The 17,994-nt window shown below is 47.5% G+C and overlaps 1 protein-coding gene across 3 annotated transcripts in view; it reads right to left on the bottom strand.

Moving 5' to 3' along the window:
- The window catches only part of EXOC6B (exocyst complex component 6B), a 310,152-nt gene that overhangs the window by 161,805 nt on the left and 130,353 nt on the right, over window positions 1-17,994 (bottom strand). For all 3 annotated transcript variants that reach the window (XR_014501819.1, XR_014501820.1, XM_083398331.1), the window contains exons 16-18: window positions 16,989-17,100; window positions 9,172-9,306; window positions 7,708-7,887 (exon numbers count right to left, since the gene is read on the bottom strand). Coding sequence is in view for 1 of the 3 variants with exons in the window: in XM_083398331.1 (XP_083254457.1) it covers window positions 7,708-7,887; window positions 9,172-9,306; window positions 16,989-17,100 (427 nt within the window). In the remaining 2 variants the exon portion in view is untranslated. The remainder of the gene's footprint in view (window positions 1-7,707; window positions 7,888-9,171; window positions 9,307-16,988; window positions 17,101-17,994) is intronic.

The raw sequence follows: 17,994 nt of genomic DNA, 5'->3' as shown, positions 1-17,994 counted from the left end.
GGCCGGCGCAGCATGACGACACCTTCTCGGGCAGCTCTTGGGTGGCTTTTCCTTTCTCCAGGACTTGTTTTCGAAACAACATTCTTTCCGTTGGGCAGATTTTCCATGAAATACAAAGCAGCTGCCATCTTGGTAGGAGGAGGCTGATTCAAGAGAGATAGCGATCTCTCTCACACAGAGAGACACACACACTCAACGGCCTGGAACTTCCATTTTGTTAGTTGCCTCTTCCCGACATGCCATGTTGTCTACAGAGGCCAGAGAGTTGCAGCTGGTTGCCCTGCCCACGCACAGTACATGCGCAAGCAGCACAAAGAATGCGGCAGCTAGACTGGTGACTGGGAGCAGCTGCCAAGACCACATAACACCGGTCTTGAAAGACCTACATTGGCTCCCAGTACGTTCCCAAGCACAATTCAAAGTGTTGGTGCTCACCTTGAAAGCCCTAAATGGCCTCGGCCCAGTAGACCTGAAGGAGCTTCTCCACCCCCATCATTCAGCCGGGACACCAGGGTCCATCTCCCAAGGGCCTTCTGGTGGTTCCCTCCCTGTGAGGTGAGGTTATAGGGAACCAGGCAGAGGGGCTTCTTGGTGGTGGCACCTGCCCTGTGGAACGCCCTCCCATCAGATGTCAAGGAAATAAACAACTATCTGACTTTTAGAAGACATCTGAAGACAGCCCTGTTTAGGGAAGTTTTTAATGACTGATGTTTTAATGTATTTTAAAACTTTTGTCGGAAGCCGCCCAGAGTGGCTGGGGAAACCCAGACAGATGGGTGGGGTGTAAATTTATTTAATTTATTTATTTATTTATTTATTTAATCCTCCTCCTCCAAGTCACAGTAAAGATCCCTTCAAGCAACAGTGTCAGACTAGGACCTGGGTTCAAATCCCTCCATAGCTATGAAGCTCACTGCTTTAGTTGAGATCCCTGCATCGCAGGGGGTTGGACTACATGAACCTCAGGGTCCCTTCCAACTCTACAATTCTCTGTTTCTATGAAGTCCTCCGGCTTCTTGCAGGCAGAGCCCAAGAATGAACCCTTCCGCCTTGCCCAGGTGTAACCCAACACCCAGTCAATGCCATCGAAGGGATGCTGTAGCAGATTATTGGTACTATGCTGCAGCCTGGGGGAATCCCTACCTCTCCACAAACGTGATAGAGACACACCAAGGACCCCAAAATCTCCTGCCCAATGGAGCCTTTGGGGCAGACGTCAGGAAACTTGATTTGGAACCATCTTTGGTAGCAGAATGTGGAACGGACAAAGGGTGAACTCTAATCTTTCTAACATGCTAACTGGATTAGTGCCCGGCTTGCTCAGTTAGTAGAAACTAACTAGAGAATGCAACGTGAAACTATTTACGTTTTTAAAACGGTGGTAGTTAAGACACACAGCTGGATGGGAAAGCCAAGTCCCTCTCAGACACAGGGTGACGTCCCTCGTCCCACGTCCAGCGGAAGGAGCCCTCCAGCCCTGGGCACCCACCTCTGCAGGCTCCACCACTGCCGCCGCCCGGCTCTGCATCTGGATTCAGTGGCCACAGGGCACACAGCCTTCCCCGCCAACCACACTGGCTGCAAACAGCTGCTTATCCTGGACAAGAGCCGGGAGGCTGATGGAAAAGTGTGGAGAGCTCCTTCCCGGCTGCCGCCCAGCCCCCTCCTTCAAGAAGCCTGTGGGGCACCAGGAATTAGCCCTGCCTGCTGACACCGGACCACCTCCCTCAGGTGACCCAAGTGGAGCTACCCCAACGCGGGTGGTAGAGACTGCGGCTGTTTGGAGCCCAAAAGGCGGAGCTCCCTGGAACACGAGTCCAACAGTGGAAAAAAGGCTTCTCTGTGTCCATCCTTGAATAACAGAGACTCAAACGGCAAAGCAGCTACGCCTCTAGCAGTGGAGCACACGTGGGGTTAAGTGGGGGGGGGGAGAGAGGGAGCCAGGACAGAGTTGGATGAGCTTCTCTACCAGAGGTGAACCAAACAGTGATGGAAGCTGTTAGAAGCGTTCCTTGAACCAGAAGGCTGCATTTCTGCCTTTCATTGAGGTGGGGGGCAGCAGCTCCCAGGGGGGAGGGGAGAAGGGAGTCGGGGTTCTTCTGCCCCCCAAGTTGGAAACAGCAAGATTCCCAGGGAGCTTGTGCACATTTCCTGCGGATTCCACAGGGGCTTGTAGAGCAAGATCCGCTTCCCGCCATGGATCATGCAGCGGTTGCGTCAAGGATGCTTTCGTTGAGATTCCTGGATTGCAGGGGGCTGGACTAGTCCCTTCCAACTCTCCGATACTCTGATTCTATGCCAGAGGATAAACTGTCCTCCATGCAAGTCCTCTGACCTGTGAGGAGAGGACAGGGAGCAAAGCTTGAGGTGTTCCGGGGCTGAATCTTACAGAGAAAATTCCCATTTGGGGGCAGTCCAAGGACTGCAAGACGTGAACTTTGAAAGGCAAGAAATGCCCTTCCTCAAAGGATTTCAAGGTGAGGCTGGAGAAGACACTTTGGGTCCAGGGCAGCCTGCTGCAGTTAGTGGAGCTTGGCCCAAGCAGCCTGCCAGCTCTTTTGCTGCTCCATGGTGCCCTGCGTAAGAGGCTGCCCTCTGCTCCTGCATCCTCCAGGGTGGCCTTTGCCCTGCTGATCTCTCACCCTGACTTGCGGGCAGAGGAACCGGGAATGGACAAACTGGGGAATGGAGCCTCAGAGCACGTCTGAACTCGAGTGCCACCCTCTGGCCAAAGGAGGGCACCGCAGGGACGATGGGTGCTTTGGGAACCACCTGCACCCCCCACCCACCTGCCTTGGGCCATGTCTGGACGCCTGTAGTGGCTGCCTTGCTCCGGAGGGATCTGACGCCTGGAGCTTCTTTTGCTCCTGGGATAAAGGCGCCGAGCTCCCTCCTCTGGCCCCCCACCCTGCCGCCTCCTGGGCCCACAGGCCTCAGCTGGTTCAAGGAACCTTCTAACAGACAAGGGGCAAGCAGGGTGGCATGGAATGCGGGCAGCGCACTGGGCATACTCACCGGCATGGCTGAGTGGGCATAGGAATCCCCCTGGGGAGGGAAGGTCAAGACAGGAAGCTTCAGAAGACACAGACCCACCCGGCTGGCAGGGGGAGGGGGCGGTCTGGCTCCACGCAGCAGCTGGCACCGTCCTCCTCCGCAGGGAGGAAGGGAAGCGCTGCCTGGGTGAGTCACGGACCGGCTTCTCTTCCGCAGACAGCCTGGCCAAGGACAAGGGAAGCAATCTGGGGGACAGGGGGACCCCGGCCCTGAGGTCAGAGGCAGAAGAGCTCCAAGCAGCAGTTGCAGAGGAGGGGAAGGGGGCTGGCCTTGCTTGCGAGAATTCAGAGGCACCGGTGGAACTCTCTGCCAACAGAAATCCTGCAGGTGCCTTCTGTTTCTACATCTCAAGGCCTGCAGAAAAGTTGTCTGTTCCACCAAGGCTAGGCAGACAATTAAGAAGACCTCTTTCTGCAACAGTTAACTGATCTCTGTCTTGAGTCTTTTCTATATGGCTTTTATTGCATAGTTTTATGTTTTGATTGCTTTGATGGGGGGGGGGTTTATGACACAGTGGTATACAAATATTTCTAGAAATACTTTGTGGGTGTTCATCTTGTAAAATGCCCTGTGATCTTCGGATGAAGGTGATATATGAATTTAATAACTAATAATAATAAAATCTGAGTGAGGAGGGAGGAAGGGGGAACTGCCACTGGGATCAGGTCACTGGGCCAGATGGAGGACTGCTGTTTGTGTCTGGGGGGGGGAGGGGGGGTTCACAAACTGAGGGGCATCACCAGCCAGGGGTGTCTCTGGGGTTCAATAACGTTTGCCAAAGGCACCTTCCCAGCGGGTTTCTGCTGCTGGGCTCACGAGCTAGTGGGCTAGTGCCTCCATAGTTTAACTCTGCACTGTGCGAGGAAGGCCTTTCTATCTGTCCTGAATCTTTCAACATTCAGCTCCTCGAATGTTCTATGGTTATCAGAGAGGGAAGAAAACTTTCCTCTATCCACTTTCTCCATGCCGTGCATAATTGTATAAACTTCTGCCATGATGCCTGCCACTCGCCTTTTCTGACAGCAATCTTGCAAGGCAGGCCCGTCTTACTGTCCTCATATTGCAGATGGGGGAGGGGTCTGCAGCTGAGGAAGCCTGGCTTGCTCAAGGGAGCTTATGGTCAAGGCAAGGGTTCTGTGGGTCCCAGCTTAGCCTCCCCCCTTGCCCCACATATGCGCCCCCCCTCGCCCACCAGCTCCTAGGTCATGATGGGGCTTTGGTATCCAAACCGGGAGGTGCCGTTTCCCTCACATTTTGGATACGTGAGCAGCTGCATTACAGATGCGCTGATGAGCCCATCCAAAGGGGCAAATTTCCTTTACAGTGGTAAAGAACTTTACTCGGGTTAAGAACTTTATTTGTTCTGGAGGTCTGTTCTTAACCTGAAACTGTTCTTAACCTGAAGCACCACTTTAGCTAATGGGGCTTCCTGCTGCTGCTGCTGCTGCTGCCGCGCCACCGCCACCGCCGTGCAATTTCTGTTCTCATCCTGAAGCAAAGTTCTTAACCCAAGGTACTATTTCTGGGTTAGAGGAGTCTGGAACCTGAAGCGTCTGTAACCCGAGGTACCACTGTATGGGGAAATAAACTTCGCAAAGCTCTCCACCACCCAGGGGCAAGCAAAGGCTTTCTGTGCAAGGACGGCGACGGCCAGATCGACGCGCGAAGGAGGGCCTGGACCCAAGCAAGACTTTTAAAGATTTTTCACGGTTCCATCTGAAATCTGCGCTCACCATCTGGCCCAAAGTAAACAGGGGAGGGGGGGGAAGCGAGGGAGAGGCTGAGGGGGGGGGGAGAGCACCAGGCTCCCCTTGCAGAGAGTTCAGGCTGAACTGCTGGAGCCGATTACGGCCGGGAGGATTGCTGAAAGATTACTTCCCCTTCCCAGGTCGCCGTAACCTCCTGACCTTCCCCGATTACCCCGCACAAGAAGGTTATCAAGATACAAGCCTCCGAGGATTAAAGGAAACTTAAAAATCAAAACAGAAAAACACTCCTTTCCCCAACAAATAAAAAACTTCCTTGCTTTGTTAAGCTGACAGCCCCGCCATAGGTGTTGACATAACCTTCCATCTGCAAAAGGCTTAGAGTCAACAAATCCCCACGCTTGGCGCAGATCTGTCCGGGCGATTTACTCCGACTTGTCTGACATGAAATTAAAATAACAGGCAGCCACCAGGGACAAAGGGGCTCCCTCTCTCTCTCTCTCTCGCCCATGATAGCCATCTCCGGCAACCAGAGACCCGTTCTCAAAAGAGCTGGAGACTCTTTAAAAAGATATATATAAAAAAATACTAGCTGGTTTTATTTTAGATTTGGGTGCCGGGGTTTGCCTCCCATTCCTTTGTGGCGAACCACTACCACTCTGCTCGACTAGGGCATTCGGTGGGCGTCCCAGGCCCAGGGTTTCATCCCTGAGCGCTTTCCACTCTTTTGAGGCCATCTGAAAACGGTTACTCCAAACCACCATGGAAGTTCTCTGGGTGGCAGCCATAAGAGGCTGGAGGGCCCCACCCTCATGTGCGAACTCTTCACCCTGGGCTTGAGCATTTGACAGCGCAAGGCGTGCGGGTCCCGGCTCCAATTTGCTGCCCTCTTCTCAAGCCAGCACCCAGTGAGGAAGCAGCAGGATGGAGAAGCGTCCGTCAGGACCAGAGGGGTCGTGCCACCCTCTTTGGGGGAGCACGTCCTGTCCAGACTCTTTGCAGCCACCTCCAAGCTCCCCACCAGACCATCTCTGGGCAGGAGAACAGAAACACCCACCTGAAAGCAGGGGAAACCGTTTCCGCTCGGTCTCTCCCAGCCCCACTTTGAGAATGTCCTGATCAATCTGGGAGAACATCATTAATGGTTTAAGGAAGATTAATCGCTCCAGACCCATCCCATAAATCATCGCAGACACGTCCTGCATTCCCGCACATCTCCACGTTAGGGATGCTTTATGCTCTGGCGGAAAAGCATCCCCCGCAGAGCTGAGCTGCTAAAGGAGACCACCAACTGGAGGGCTCTATAAGCCAGACCTCGACTGAGGAGTGGGGCTCTCCCCAACCCTGTCCCAGGGAAAGCAGGGCGGGCGAGAGAGACCCCTTCAACGTCAGGCTATGCAGTGACCAAAGCTAAATATCGCGTGCAAGATCCACGGACTCTGCATGCTCACAAAATCCCAACGGACTCTGCATGCTCACATTTCACTGAAATGTAGCCACTGACGATGGATACTAATTTCACCCTGTTGTATGTTCATAGCTGTCAACTTTTCCCTTTTCTTGCGAGGAATCCTATTCGGAATAAGGGAAACGTTGACAGCGTTGATGTGTACGTTTGCTCACTTCTTCTCCCATTTGCCACTAATGTGAAAGGAGCATCCAAATTACATGGGTGGGAAAACTGGGGACCTCACTCCCCACCTCTCTCACACACACAGATCTGAACTCTCTTTTTGCACCATCCTCTATTTCTGTCCCCACTTCGTTCTGAGGCCTGGACTTGGCGGGGGTGGGGGGCACCTGGCTCCAAGGAAAATGCACAACAGAGAAGCGGAACCCCCGAGATTTGCGAAATACTTCCTGAGCCTGGACTGAAGGGTAGATAACTTCACCACTGCAGTCTCCACAATCCCCAAAGTATATCCAAAACAACGACAAAAGCTCAAGTCGTTGAGTGGCAGCCAAAGGGAACGACAGTGGGGAAAAGCCCCACCAATGAGATCAGACTGATCCTGCACAGAGGACGGAGTGGGGCAAGGCCAGCAGGTGCGATCCTGCTCTCTCATGCATGGTTTAACCTCGGAAAAATCGTCTGCAGAGAGCTAAGAGCATCTTCAGAATGGCCACAATCTGCTTCTCCAGTAGAATATGCCACACCACTAGAAGATGGAAAGCGGGTGCAGAGGTACCCTCAGGCAGTTTCACCTTCCTCCGCCCTTTGCCCAGCGCTTCAGAGACATACCAACCATTGAACTGGACCCTTATTTGGTGGCATGATTGCCACTCCCTCCTATGATTCAGACAGGCTTGCCTGCCTTTGAAAAAGTATTGCGGTTGCATTATATATATAATACAGCACTTATGCTCAGTGTTACCAATTCGCTTAGAACAAACAGCTTTTTTAAAGTTGAAAAACTGCTCAGGGGTGTGCGACAGGAGAGGTGCTAGCCAGTCTACACCAAGCACAGCCTGATTCTGCTGCAAACAGGGAGATCTGGTCTTTCAGAGTTTAATCCTAGAGAGGAAATTGTTCCTGCGAATGACACATGGCAAGCAAGACTCAGCAGGACACAGAGAGAAGCCGGGGACGGAGGCAGCAGGGTTTTCCCAAGTGGCTTTTGGCATTGAAATGCTTGTGGAAAGACCCATCGAGCACAATGTGAAGATGAGGCTTGGATGTCATCCTCCTCCGCCAGCAAAAGCAGTTGCTGACCAGCTGCAGGAGAAGGAGACTGTTGTCCCCAGCTAAATGCACTAGGGAACAGCTCTGGCCCTTGGTTTTGCCTTCACCACCTCTGGGGAGGCTCCTAACATCATCCTCTCCTGCCAGCTGCATCTGTGGTAGCTCAGGAGGCATGCAACTGGAACAGAGGTTCCCGAAAAGAAGAAGAGAAAGAGGAGGGAGAGGGAGAAGAAGAAGAACCTTCCTGTTCCGAGACATACTTACAGGCAGGTGTGTAAAGACCGCGAAGGTGCTGCGCAGGAAGGCAATGAGGTCCACCAGGTAGTCGCTGGCCTTTGAACCTGCCTCAACGGCCATCCAGTCATAATCTGCAAGCTGCAAGAACTGGTCGATCTTCTGGTTCAAGTTCGTGTAGATCTCCTCCTCTGCAGCATGGCGAGCATCCTGAGGAAGAAAAGAAGGCTCAGCAGGAAATGAGGCATCGCAACTGGAATTCTTTGAGTGAGGTGGACCATCCATGACTGCCTCCAGGATCCTTCAGGAGGATGTAACCTCCCTGGGGTCTTTTGTGAAGGGCAGGTACTAAACGTAGCTTATATAATAAATAAATATGCAAGTAAAAGAAAACCCTTTGACAATGGTGGCGAGCTTTAATGGCCCTAAACAATTTGCGATCAAACTTGGCAACTTCTCTGCTCAGCTCTTACTCTAGATCATTTATGCACAAGTTAAAAAGCTCAGGTCCAAATAGCAATCATTCTTGGAAGTCCAAGTATAAGGTTCTGCTCTTAGGCAGGAAGAACCAGAGGCACAAATACAGGATGTGGGACACCCAGTTTACTAGCAGTACAGATGAAAAAGATCTAGAGGTCTTGGTGGACCACAAGCTTAACGTGAGTCAACAGTGCTTCGGCAGCAGCAAAAAAAAGCTAATGCTATTATGGGCTGTATCAACAGAAGTCTAGTGTCCAGATCAAGGGAAGTCATAGTCCCACTCTCTTCTGCCTTGGTCAGGCCACACCTGGAATCCTGTGTCCAATTCTGGGCACCACAATTTAAGAAGGATGTTGACAAGTTGGAAGGTGTGCGGAGGTGGGCAATCAAAATGATCCAGGGTCTGGAAATGAAGCCTTATGAAGAACAGTTAAGGGAATTATACCCAATTTAACCCCATAAAGAGGAGACTGAGAGGAGATATGAGAGCCATCTTCAAATACCTAAAGGTATTCCATCACATGGAAGATGGAGCAAGCTTGTTTTCTCCTGCTCTGGAGGGTAGGACCAGAACCAATGGATTCAAGTTTCAAGAAAGGAGATTCCGACTAAACACCAGGAAGAACTTTCTGAAAGTAAGAGCTGCTCAACGGTGGAACAGTCTCCCTCAGGTGGTGGGGGACTCTCCTTCATTGGAGGTATTTAAGCAGTGGTTGGACGGCCATCTGTCATGGATGCTTTAGCTGAGATTCCTGCATTGCAGGGGGTTTGGAATAAATGACACTCGGGGTCCCTTCCAACTCTACAATTCTACGATTCCATGGCTCTATGTTAACCAAATCACCTCCATCTATATGCCTGCTGACATTCTCAAAGAACTCTAATAGGTTCCTGGCACGGGGTTTGACTTTGCAGAAGCCATGCTGGCTCCGCTTCAGCAGGGCTTGTTCTTCAATACGCTTGGTTATTGTACCTTTAGCAGAACTTCCCACCAGCACATGGCACCAGCCTCACCTTGAAGGTGGTCGTTCCATATAACTTGGTCGTGTGGACGGTTTCTGGCAGGACGTTGGTGATGTTGGTTATGAATTCCTCAAGGAACCTGCAGGACTTCTCCAAGTGCGTCGTGTTGATAATAATCTGGACCAGCTGGAAAAGGAGCAGACACACATTTCACACTTTGGTTTTTCAACAACCAACAGCAGGGCAGATAAAACCAAGGCAACCCACAATGGGCACCTGCGGTCATTCAGACACAGCCTCTGGCAGAACACAATAGGTCTGGACAAAGAGTCAGAGAAACAGGTCTCTTTTCTCCAGCAGGTGATGTTTCTAAGCCATTCACGGCTCTCTGGGAAGGAATTTCCCAAGGATTTCTGCTAGAGGCAGAAGAAAAACTCTAATGAATTTTCTAAATTCAGTTCGTCTCCAATCCCATTAAAAGGCAATCTGGCTACAGGAAGAAAAAAAAGCAAGACAGTAGATCTGAAGCCCTTTGCCAATAAGTCTTAAGTGACAGGAGCCTGAGTGACAGCTCCTCCCTGCCTCCCCCCAGCTCAGACAAGGCTCTTTAGGAAAACCTGCAGGCACTCGGAGGGGCAATTAAGAAAGAGCCAATTTGGTTGTCTCAGGATTTGAGGGTTTGTGACTGCTGCAAAACATGCCCTGTTATTTTTTTCTTGGGCTGGAGGGGGGAGATAAAAATGCTCCAGCGCCTGACATTAGAGGTGGCTGCAGGTATTTCTAAGGAGGGGCAATACAACAAAAGAAAACCAGAACCTCTTTTTCTCGTCCTGCCTTCCCCTCCCTGCCCCCCCCCCCGGGTGCTGGGGATTTTACACTAAAGAAGGGGGATTTGCATCAGTTGTAGGGCTCCATCTCAGCTACTTTTGATCATCTTCCCTTTTTTTGAAACCAACTTGCTTCCATTCCAAGGCCTCTCCCCACTCCTGCCAGGCCTCTAACAAATACAGTGGAACCTTGGTTCCCAAACTTAATCTGTTCCGGGAGTTTGTTCGATTCCCGAAACAGTTCGGGAACCAAGGCGCAGCTTCTGATTGGCTGCAGCAGCTTCCTGCAGCCAATCAGAAGCCACGGAAGCCACGCTGAGCGTTGGGCTTCCAAAGAACATTTGAAACAATTACTTCCGGTTTTCATTCATTCGGGAGCTGGAACGTTCGGCTCCGAAGGCGTTTGGGAGCTGAGGTTCCACTGAATCTAACTACCCCTTTTGCCACCACCTTATTAAGCCAAGAAGGTTGGCTGTTTGTGGGTTAGTGAGATTAGGTGAGGCTGGGTGGAGAGTGCAGCGCATGGGTGCAAGATCTCTTGAGGGTGAAGTGCAATCGCAGATCTACTCACGCTGGGGGTAGCAAGCCCCACCACCACCACCACCACATTCAGCTTTTAGTCACGCATGTTGCATGCAGGCTCTCCCAGACCCCACGTCCCCACTGATCAGTGGGGCCCCACCTTATTTGGCAGGTGCATCACGGAGAGCTCCTTCAAGGAACTGCTAAGAGGACACCTGGACCTTCGGTTTTAGCAGGCATGAGAAGCTACCACCACCACTCCAAGAAACATCTGTGTTGTGGAGCAGCACAAGGAATGGCCTTAATGTGGAGGGTGGAAATGATGGGGTGTTTGAGATCCGGACATGAGAGATCCTGTGTCCAAGGCAAGGAAGTAGGTGGGACGCAGGAGAAGACATAAATCTGGTGTGGAGACTTCCGGTCGGCGCCAGCGCTTAATGGCGGTCCTTGCCTCGAGCTCCGAGGCAGGACTGCTCTGTGAGTTCGGGTCTGACCCGCTACGGCGAGCGGGGGACCCCTAAAATCACAGGCGCTGAAGCCTGTGAACAAGGAGACTCGGCGGGCACCTTTTGCGCCCCCCGGTATTGCGAAAGAGCCTTTTTAAAGGCTCCGTAGCGGCATCGGGTGTGAGCGCGGTGCTGAGAGTCGCAACCCAGCTCGCAGAGTGAAGCCGCGTCGCCATAAGCGGAGAGCGTCGATTCCTTCCTGAAAAGAAAATTCGGACTGAACACCCGTGAGTAAGAGCGGAAAAAAGACGGTACAACAAAATTTTAAAAAATTTGGCTGAAAACGGGACGGCATAAAATAAGGAAGTCTGCCCCCCCCGGACTGCAGAAATCTAAAGCAACGTCAGACCTCGCTGCAGTTGCAAGAAAGTTACAGTTGAACTTTTAACCCTGACCTGTCAAATGTATCCTTCCCCCCCGATCGGCAAGAGAAGGGGGGGAAAGACAGTCTTGTGAAGATACTCTTTAATTTGAAAAGGAAACAAGGTTTCCCATCGCCCTGACTCCCCCGGGACGACCTGCCAGGAGTGAACACCGGGAGGAATGGGTCTTTTAAGAGCATTATTAAAAAGTCGGAAAGTTGGATAAAGTTGTAGAACTTGAAGGGGACTTTATTAGTGAAACTGATTAATTAAATCCATCAGAGGAAAAGTGTTTTTAATAACTTTAATGGCGGACTTCGGACTTTTCACATTTGGCTTCCTGTTTCTTTGTTTCCCCGAATTTGGACATTGTTAATTGCTCCCTCTTGAGGATCAAGAGGGGAAAAGTGTGACTAACAGTGGGATTTTCCATCGCGAGTTTTTCCTGTGAGAACGACCTTGGGACATGAGCGGCACAGCTGAGGAGATAAGAACCAGATCTAAAACTAAGGTAACACAAAAGAAAAGAGCCTCAATTTCTGGCCAAACAGTGCCGGCACCAGAAAGCTCAACAGCTGCATCAATGGATTCTAGGACACAGGCACTACTGAAAATTAATCAATCCCTTGAGGCTTTAACAAAGCAATCCACAGAAAATACAAAAAAATTGACAGAATTGACAGTGAGACTGGACTTGAATACTACATCTGTGACAACTAATACGGAATCTATTAATAGACTGATTCAGGAATCTACAGAAACTAGGAAAATTGCTACGAGTGCGAAGGCAATTGCAGAAGAGACACAGGGGAAACTTGCGCCGATTGAGAAAAAAGTGAATGAGCATGAGGCAGCTCTCTCCCTATTGGAATTACAGAGGAAAGAACGAAATTTGAAACTAAGGCAAGTTCCAGAGAACGAAGGGGACGACCTGAAGGAATTCCTCACAGAGGCAATTTTGGAAAATTGGCGAGAGGATTTGGAAGATGATGAAATAGAAATAACAACGGCTTTCAGACTTGGCAGAAAACAAGTTAAAAGGGCAAGGGATTGTCTGATTACCCTAAGAACCAAGCAGGAGAGAGATAAGATATTGAACCTGCATTACCAAAAAGCTTTGGTCATTGAGAACACTCAAGCTCTGATTTTTAAAGATATTCCTAGATACATCTTGGAAGTGAGAACCTTTTATAGAGATCTTGCCAATTTGCTGAGGAAAAATTACATACCTTTCAGGTGGGAGTTCCCACAGGGATTGTCCTTTAACTATAAAGGGAAGAAGGTGAGAATAAGAACAGTACAGGAGAAAGAAGATTTCTTGGAGAGAAATTTGGAGGACCTGCAGAAAGGAACGGCACAAGGACTAACAGCAGAAGGGGGAGAACCAGTGGATATAGCAAACTTATCATACGGCCTACCACAATCAACAACTGAAGAAGAAGACAAACTTGGGGCAGTCGGAGGGACAAACGCTTAATAATCAAGATGTCACTGCAACTTCTTAGTTGGAATTGTAATGGTTTGAACCATCCCCGAAAAAGACGTCAAGTTTTTCATATCTTGAAAAAAGAGCAATTGGATTTGATATGTCTACAGGAAACTCATATAATCAGGACACATAGAAAATTGCTCGTGAATAAAAGATTAGGACAAGAATTTATATCTTCTGACAAAGTCAAAAAGAGAGGAGTTGTGATTTATGCAAAAGAAAAATTGGATCCAAAAATCAAATTTAAAGATGAAGAAGGAAGATATTTGGCAATTGAAGTACAGATTCAAGGAGAAAAGTATTTGGTTGTTGGAGTATACGCGCCAAATGACGGGAAGGCAGAATTTTTTAAGAAGTTGCATGGGACTTTGATGGACTATCTCGACTGCAAAATAATAATGATGGGGGACATGAATGGAGTGGTCTCTACAAATATGGATAAAGCACAAAGACAAATGATCTCTAAAGAAGGTAGATTACCAAAGATCTTTTTTGAGATGACAGAAAATATGGACCTAATAGATATTTGGAGGACTAGAAACCCTCTCGAAAGAGAGGGAACTTTTTTCTCGGAATCTAAAATGACATGGACAAGAATCGACCAAATCTGGGTATCTAGTGTGATGGCTGCAAAGATAAAAAAAGTGGAAATCTGCCCAAAAACCTGCTCCGACCATAACGCAGTGAAGATGGAAATGAAATTGACAACAACTGGATCCTTTAGGTGGAGAATGAATGACTTCCTATTTAGAGATGAACAAATTTGTGAAAAGGCCCTAAGGACATTGAAAGATTATTTTGAGATTAACTTAAGAACAAAAGTTGAAAAAAGAATAATTTGGGACGCAAGTAAAGCCGTGATGCGAGGCTTCCTGATACAACAGAATTCAATTAAGAAGAAAAAACAAAATGAAAGGAAAAGTAGAATTCTGGAAAAGATGAAGGAAGGAGAAAAGAAATTGAGGTCCAATCCAAAGTCTCATGAAATATTGAGAGAAATAAAATATTATCAGATGCAGTATATGGAACTTACAAACCAAGAGATAGAATGGAAAATTAAACAAATGAGACAGAGGACATTTGAATCAGCAGATAAATGTGGGAAGCTTCTTGCATGGCAATTGAAAAAAAGACAGAAACTGAACACTGTTACTTGTCTGGAGGAGGATGGAAGGAGTATATGTAAGCCGAATGAGATAAGTAACTGTTTTCAAAGTTATTTCAGGAAATTATATTCACAAGGGCCTGTGAAGGAACAAGAGATAGATGAATTTTTGGAAAATTATGGACTACCAAAAATCTCGGAACAGAACAGGCTGATTTTGAATCAAAAAATAACAGAACAAGAAATAGAGGAAGCCATTCAAAAGACACAATTGGGAAAATCTCCAGGACCAGATGGCCTGACGGCTAAATATTACAAGGTTTTGAAAGACTGTCTAGTACAACCATTGAAAGAAGTATGCAATGAGATACTGGAAGGGAAGGGGGCACCTGAATCGTGGAGAGAGGCTTTTATATCACTTATACCAAAAACTGAGACTGAAAAGAACCAGGTTAAAAACTACCGCCCGATCTCACTTTTAAATGTGGATTACAAAATATTTGCAGACATTTTAGCAAAAAGACTTAAGAAAGTGTTGATAGGTGAGATTCATAAAGATCAAGCTGGCTTTCTCCCGGGAAGACACATGTCGGACAATGTAAGGAATATAATTGACATTGTGGAGTTATTGGAAACAAACATTAATAGAAAAGCAGTATTGATTTTTGTGGACGCGGAGAAAGCCTTTGACAACATTTGTTGGAGCTTTATGAAAAAGAATCTCCAGGGGATGGGGGTAGGCCAAGGTTTTGAAAATGGTATAAGTGCAATATATTCTAAACAGAAGGCAAAACTAATTGTGAATAATGTGGTAACTGAAGAGATAGCTATAGAGAAAGGAACACGACAAGGATGCCCCATTTCTCCCTTACTTTTTATTACAGTCTTGGAGATATTGTTAAACATGATTAGAAAGGACCAGTTGGTAAAAGGAATTCAGTTCGGAGCGAAAGAGTATAAGTTAAGAGCATTTGCAGATGACTTAGTCTTAACATTACAGCAGCCGAACACTAGTACAAAAAGAGTTTTAGAACTGATAGAAATATTTGGTCAAGTTGCAGGATTTAAATTGAATAAACAAAAAACTAAAGTGCTGGAGAAAAATCTAACAAATGAGGAAAAAGAGGCATTCCAAAAAGAAACTGGTTTGGGGTTAGCAAAAAAAGTTAAATATTTGGGGGTAAATCTGACATCGAAAAACGTGAATCTATTTAAAGACAACTATGATAAATGTTGGTCAGAAGTTAAGAAAGATCTAGACACATGGTCAGGATTGAAACTTTCTCTATTAGGAAGAATCGCCGTTATCAAAATGAATGTATTGCCTAGAATGTTATTTTTGTTTCAGACTTTACAAATAATAGACAAGATGGATTGTTTCAAGAGGTGGCAGAAAGACATATCCAAGTTTGTCTGGCAGGGCAAAAAGCCTAGAATAAAATTTAAGATTTTAACAGATGCTAAAGATAGAGGAGGCTTTGCCCTGCCAGACTTAAAACTGTACTATGAATCAGCAGCATTCTGCTGGTTGAAAGAATGGCTGCGCCTCGAGAATGCAGACATCTTGGATCTTGAAGGATTTGATAATAGATTTGGTTGGCATGCATATCTATGGTATGATAAGGTAAAATCTCATAAAGGTTTCAAAAATCATGTTGTCAGGAAAGCTTTGTACAATGTTTGGATTCGATATAAAGATTTACTTGAAAGTAAAACCCCCAGGTGGTTGTCACCTATGGAAGCCAAAGAGGTGAAAAAATTGAATATGGGGCCACATTGGCCTAAATATTCTGAAATTATAGTACAGGATGGTGAACAACTGAAACTGAAAAGTTTTGAGGAGTTGAAAGACAAGGTGAGAGATTGGCTACATTATAGACAAATAAATGAAGCATTTAAACAGGACAGAAAGATAGGCTTCCAGATGGAGAGATCCAAACTAGAAACAGAATTGTTAGAACCCAATACTAAAAACCTATCAAGGATGTATAATTTGTTGCTGAAGTGGAATACTCAAGATGAAATGGTGAAGTCTAGTATGATTAAATGGGCACAAGATATTGGACATGATATTGAGCTTGCTGACTGGGAGCAGTTGTGCACCACTGGTGTTAAATTTACGGCATGTAATGCCTTAAGAGAAAACATTATGAAAATGATCTACAGGTGGTACATGACTCCTGCTAAGTTAGCGAAGATCTATCATTTGCCCAGTAACAAATGCTGGAAATGTAATGAAACTGAGGGAACCTTCTTTCACCTTTGGTGGACCTGCCCGAAGATTAAGGCATTCTGGGAAATGATCTATAATGAAATTAAGAAAGTTCTCAAGAGAACCTTTTTCAAGAAACCAGAAGCTTTTCTCTTGGGCATGGTGGGCCAAATGGTGTCAAGGAAGGACAAGACATTTTTTATGTACGCCACAACAGCAGCAAGAATTCTCCTAGCAAAGTATTGGAAAACGCAAGAACTACCCACGCTGGAAGAATGGCAGTCGAAGGTGATCGATTATATGGGATTGGCGGAGATGACTGGCAGAATTCGAGACCGGGGGAAGGAGGCGGTGGAAGAAGATTGGAGTAAATTTAAAGAATATCTTAAAAATCGTTGTAATTTGGATGAAAACTAAGGTTCAGGGCAATAAGAGGTAAAGAGCTACAGCTGTTAATACTAAGTTAAAGAAAATTTAATTGATGGAAAAAAAGGTATACATTGTTTGACTAAAAAGTTGCTGAAAAATCTGAAATAAGGATGCAGAAAAGGGGTGGTATGGGGAGGTCCATTTTATATGTTTGTTATTGTTTTTGTTTATGTTATTGTTATGTTTGTTTTTTATGTGGAAAAATAAAAATTACTTAAAAAAAAAAAAAAAAAGACATAAATCTGGTGTGTAGAGAGGGGGCTTTCTACAGGACTGCTGAAAATTGCTCCTCCTTTCAGGCGAGGCCCACGAAGCTGGGGAGAAGGCGCACAGAATTCATGCTCCCCTATCTGAAGTAACTATGAAGGCAGGGGCAAACAAACACACACACACATGTCCGAAAGCAGAGCACTCGCCTCCGTCAGGCCGACGTTCCTCCTCTTGATGACGTTCTGCAAGCAGTTGCTCAGCGTTCGAGTCAGCAGCAAGTTGGTCGATTTCCGAATCATGTCATCCACTTCGGTGGAGCTGAAAGGCAGAGAGAGACGTGAAGAAGAGAAATTGCTTAAAGGGGCAGTGAACCAAGCATTGCTTTGGAACCAGATAATACTAGAGGGTCAAGTGGCCCTTTCAAAAACCCAGCATCAAAAACAACGTGTTTGCCATCCAGGCAGACTGAGGACCTGAGGGAATTGTGATTCCAGCAAATGGCAATTCTGAATTCTCATGACGGCGGAACAGAATGAGCCAGACGAGTCCTGATGGCGAGCAACGTTTTGCACCCTGAGGGTGCGCATGTTGTGCAGTTGAGGATGGAGATTTCAGCCTCTCATCACAGAGGAAGTGACATCCCGGCAGAAGCTGAACTGAGCCCACAAGGATGAAGTCCCAAATTGGGGGGGGGGGGGAGAAGGGTGAGGAGGAACAGGGACCTCTGATTCACTCTCTTTTTATGTTACACTACTATAAATGGAGGGGTGCGGGTGGCGCTGTGGCTTAAACTACAGAGCCTAGGACTTGCCAATCAGAAGGTCGCCGGTTCAAATCCCTGCCACGGGGTGAGCTCCCGTTGCTCGGTCCCTACTCCTGCCAACCTAGCAGTTTGAAAGCCCGTCAAAGTGCAAGTAGATAAATAGGTACCGCTCCAGCAGGAAGGTAAATGGCATTTCCGTGCGCTGCTCTGGTTCGCCAGAAGCAGCTTAGTCATGCTAGCCACATGACCTGGAAGATGTACGCCGGCTCCCTCGGCCAGTAAAGCGAGATGAGCGCCACAACCCCAGAGTCGGTCACGACTGGACCTAATGGTCAGGGGTCCCTTTACCTTTATTATAAATGGAACCATGTCGAATTTTTGAAAACTGTCACTGATTGTTTCATATAAACTGCCATAAGAGCTCCTGGTCAAATTCCAGAACAAGTTAC

This window comes from Podarcis tiliguerta (genome assembly GCF_965153285.1).
Source record: "Podarcis tiliguerta genome assembly, chromosome: 9".
Taxonomy (NCBI): Eukaryota; Metazoa; Chordata; class Lepidosauria; order Squamata; family Lacertidae; genus Podarcis; species Podarcis tiliguerta.
This window is presented reverse-complemented; position numbering and strand designations above follow the sequence as displayed.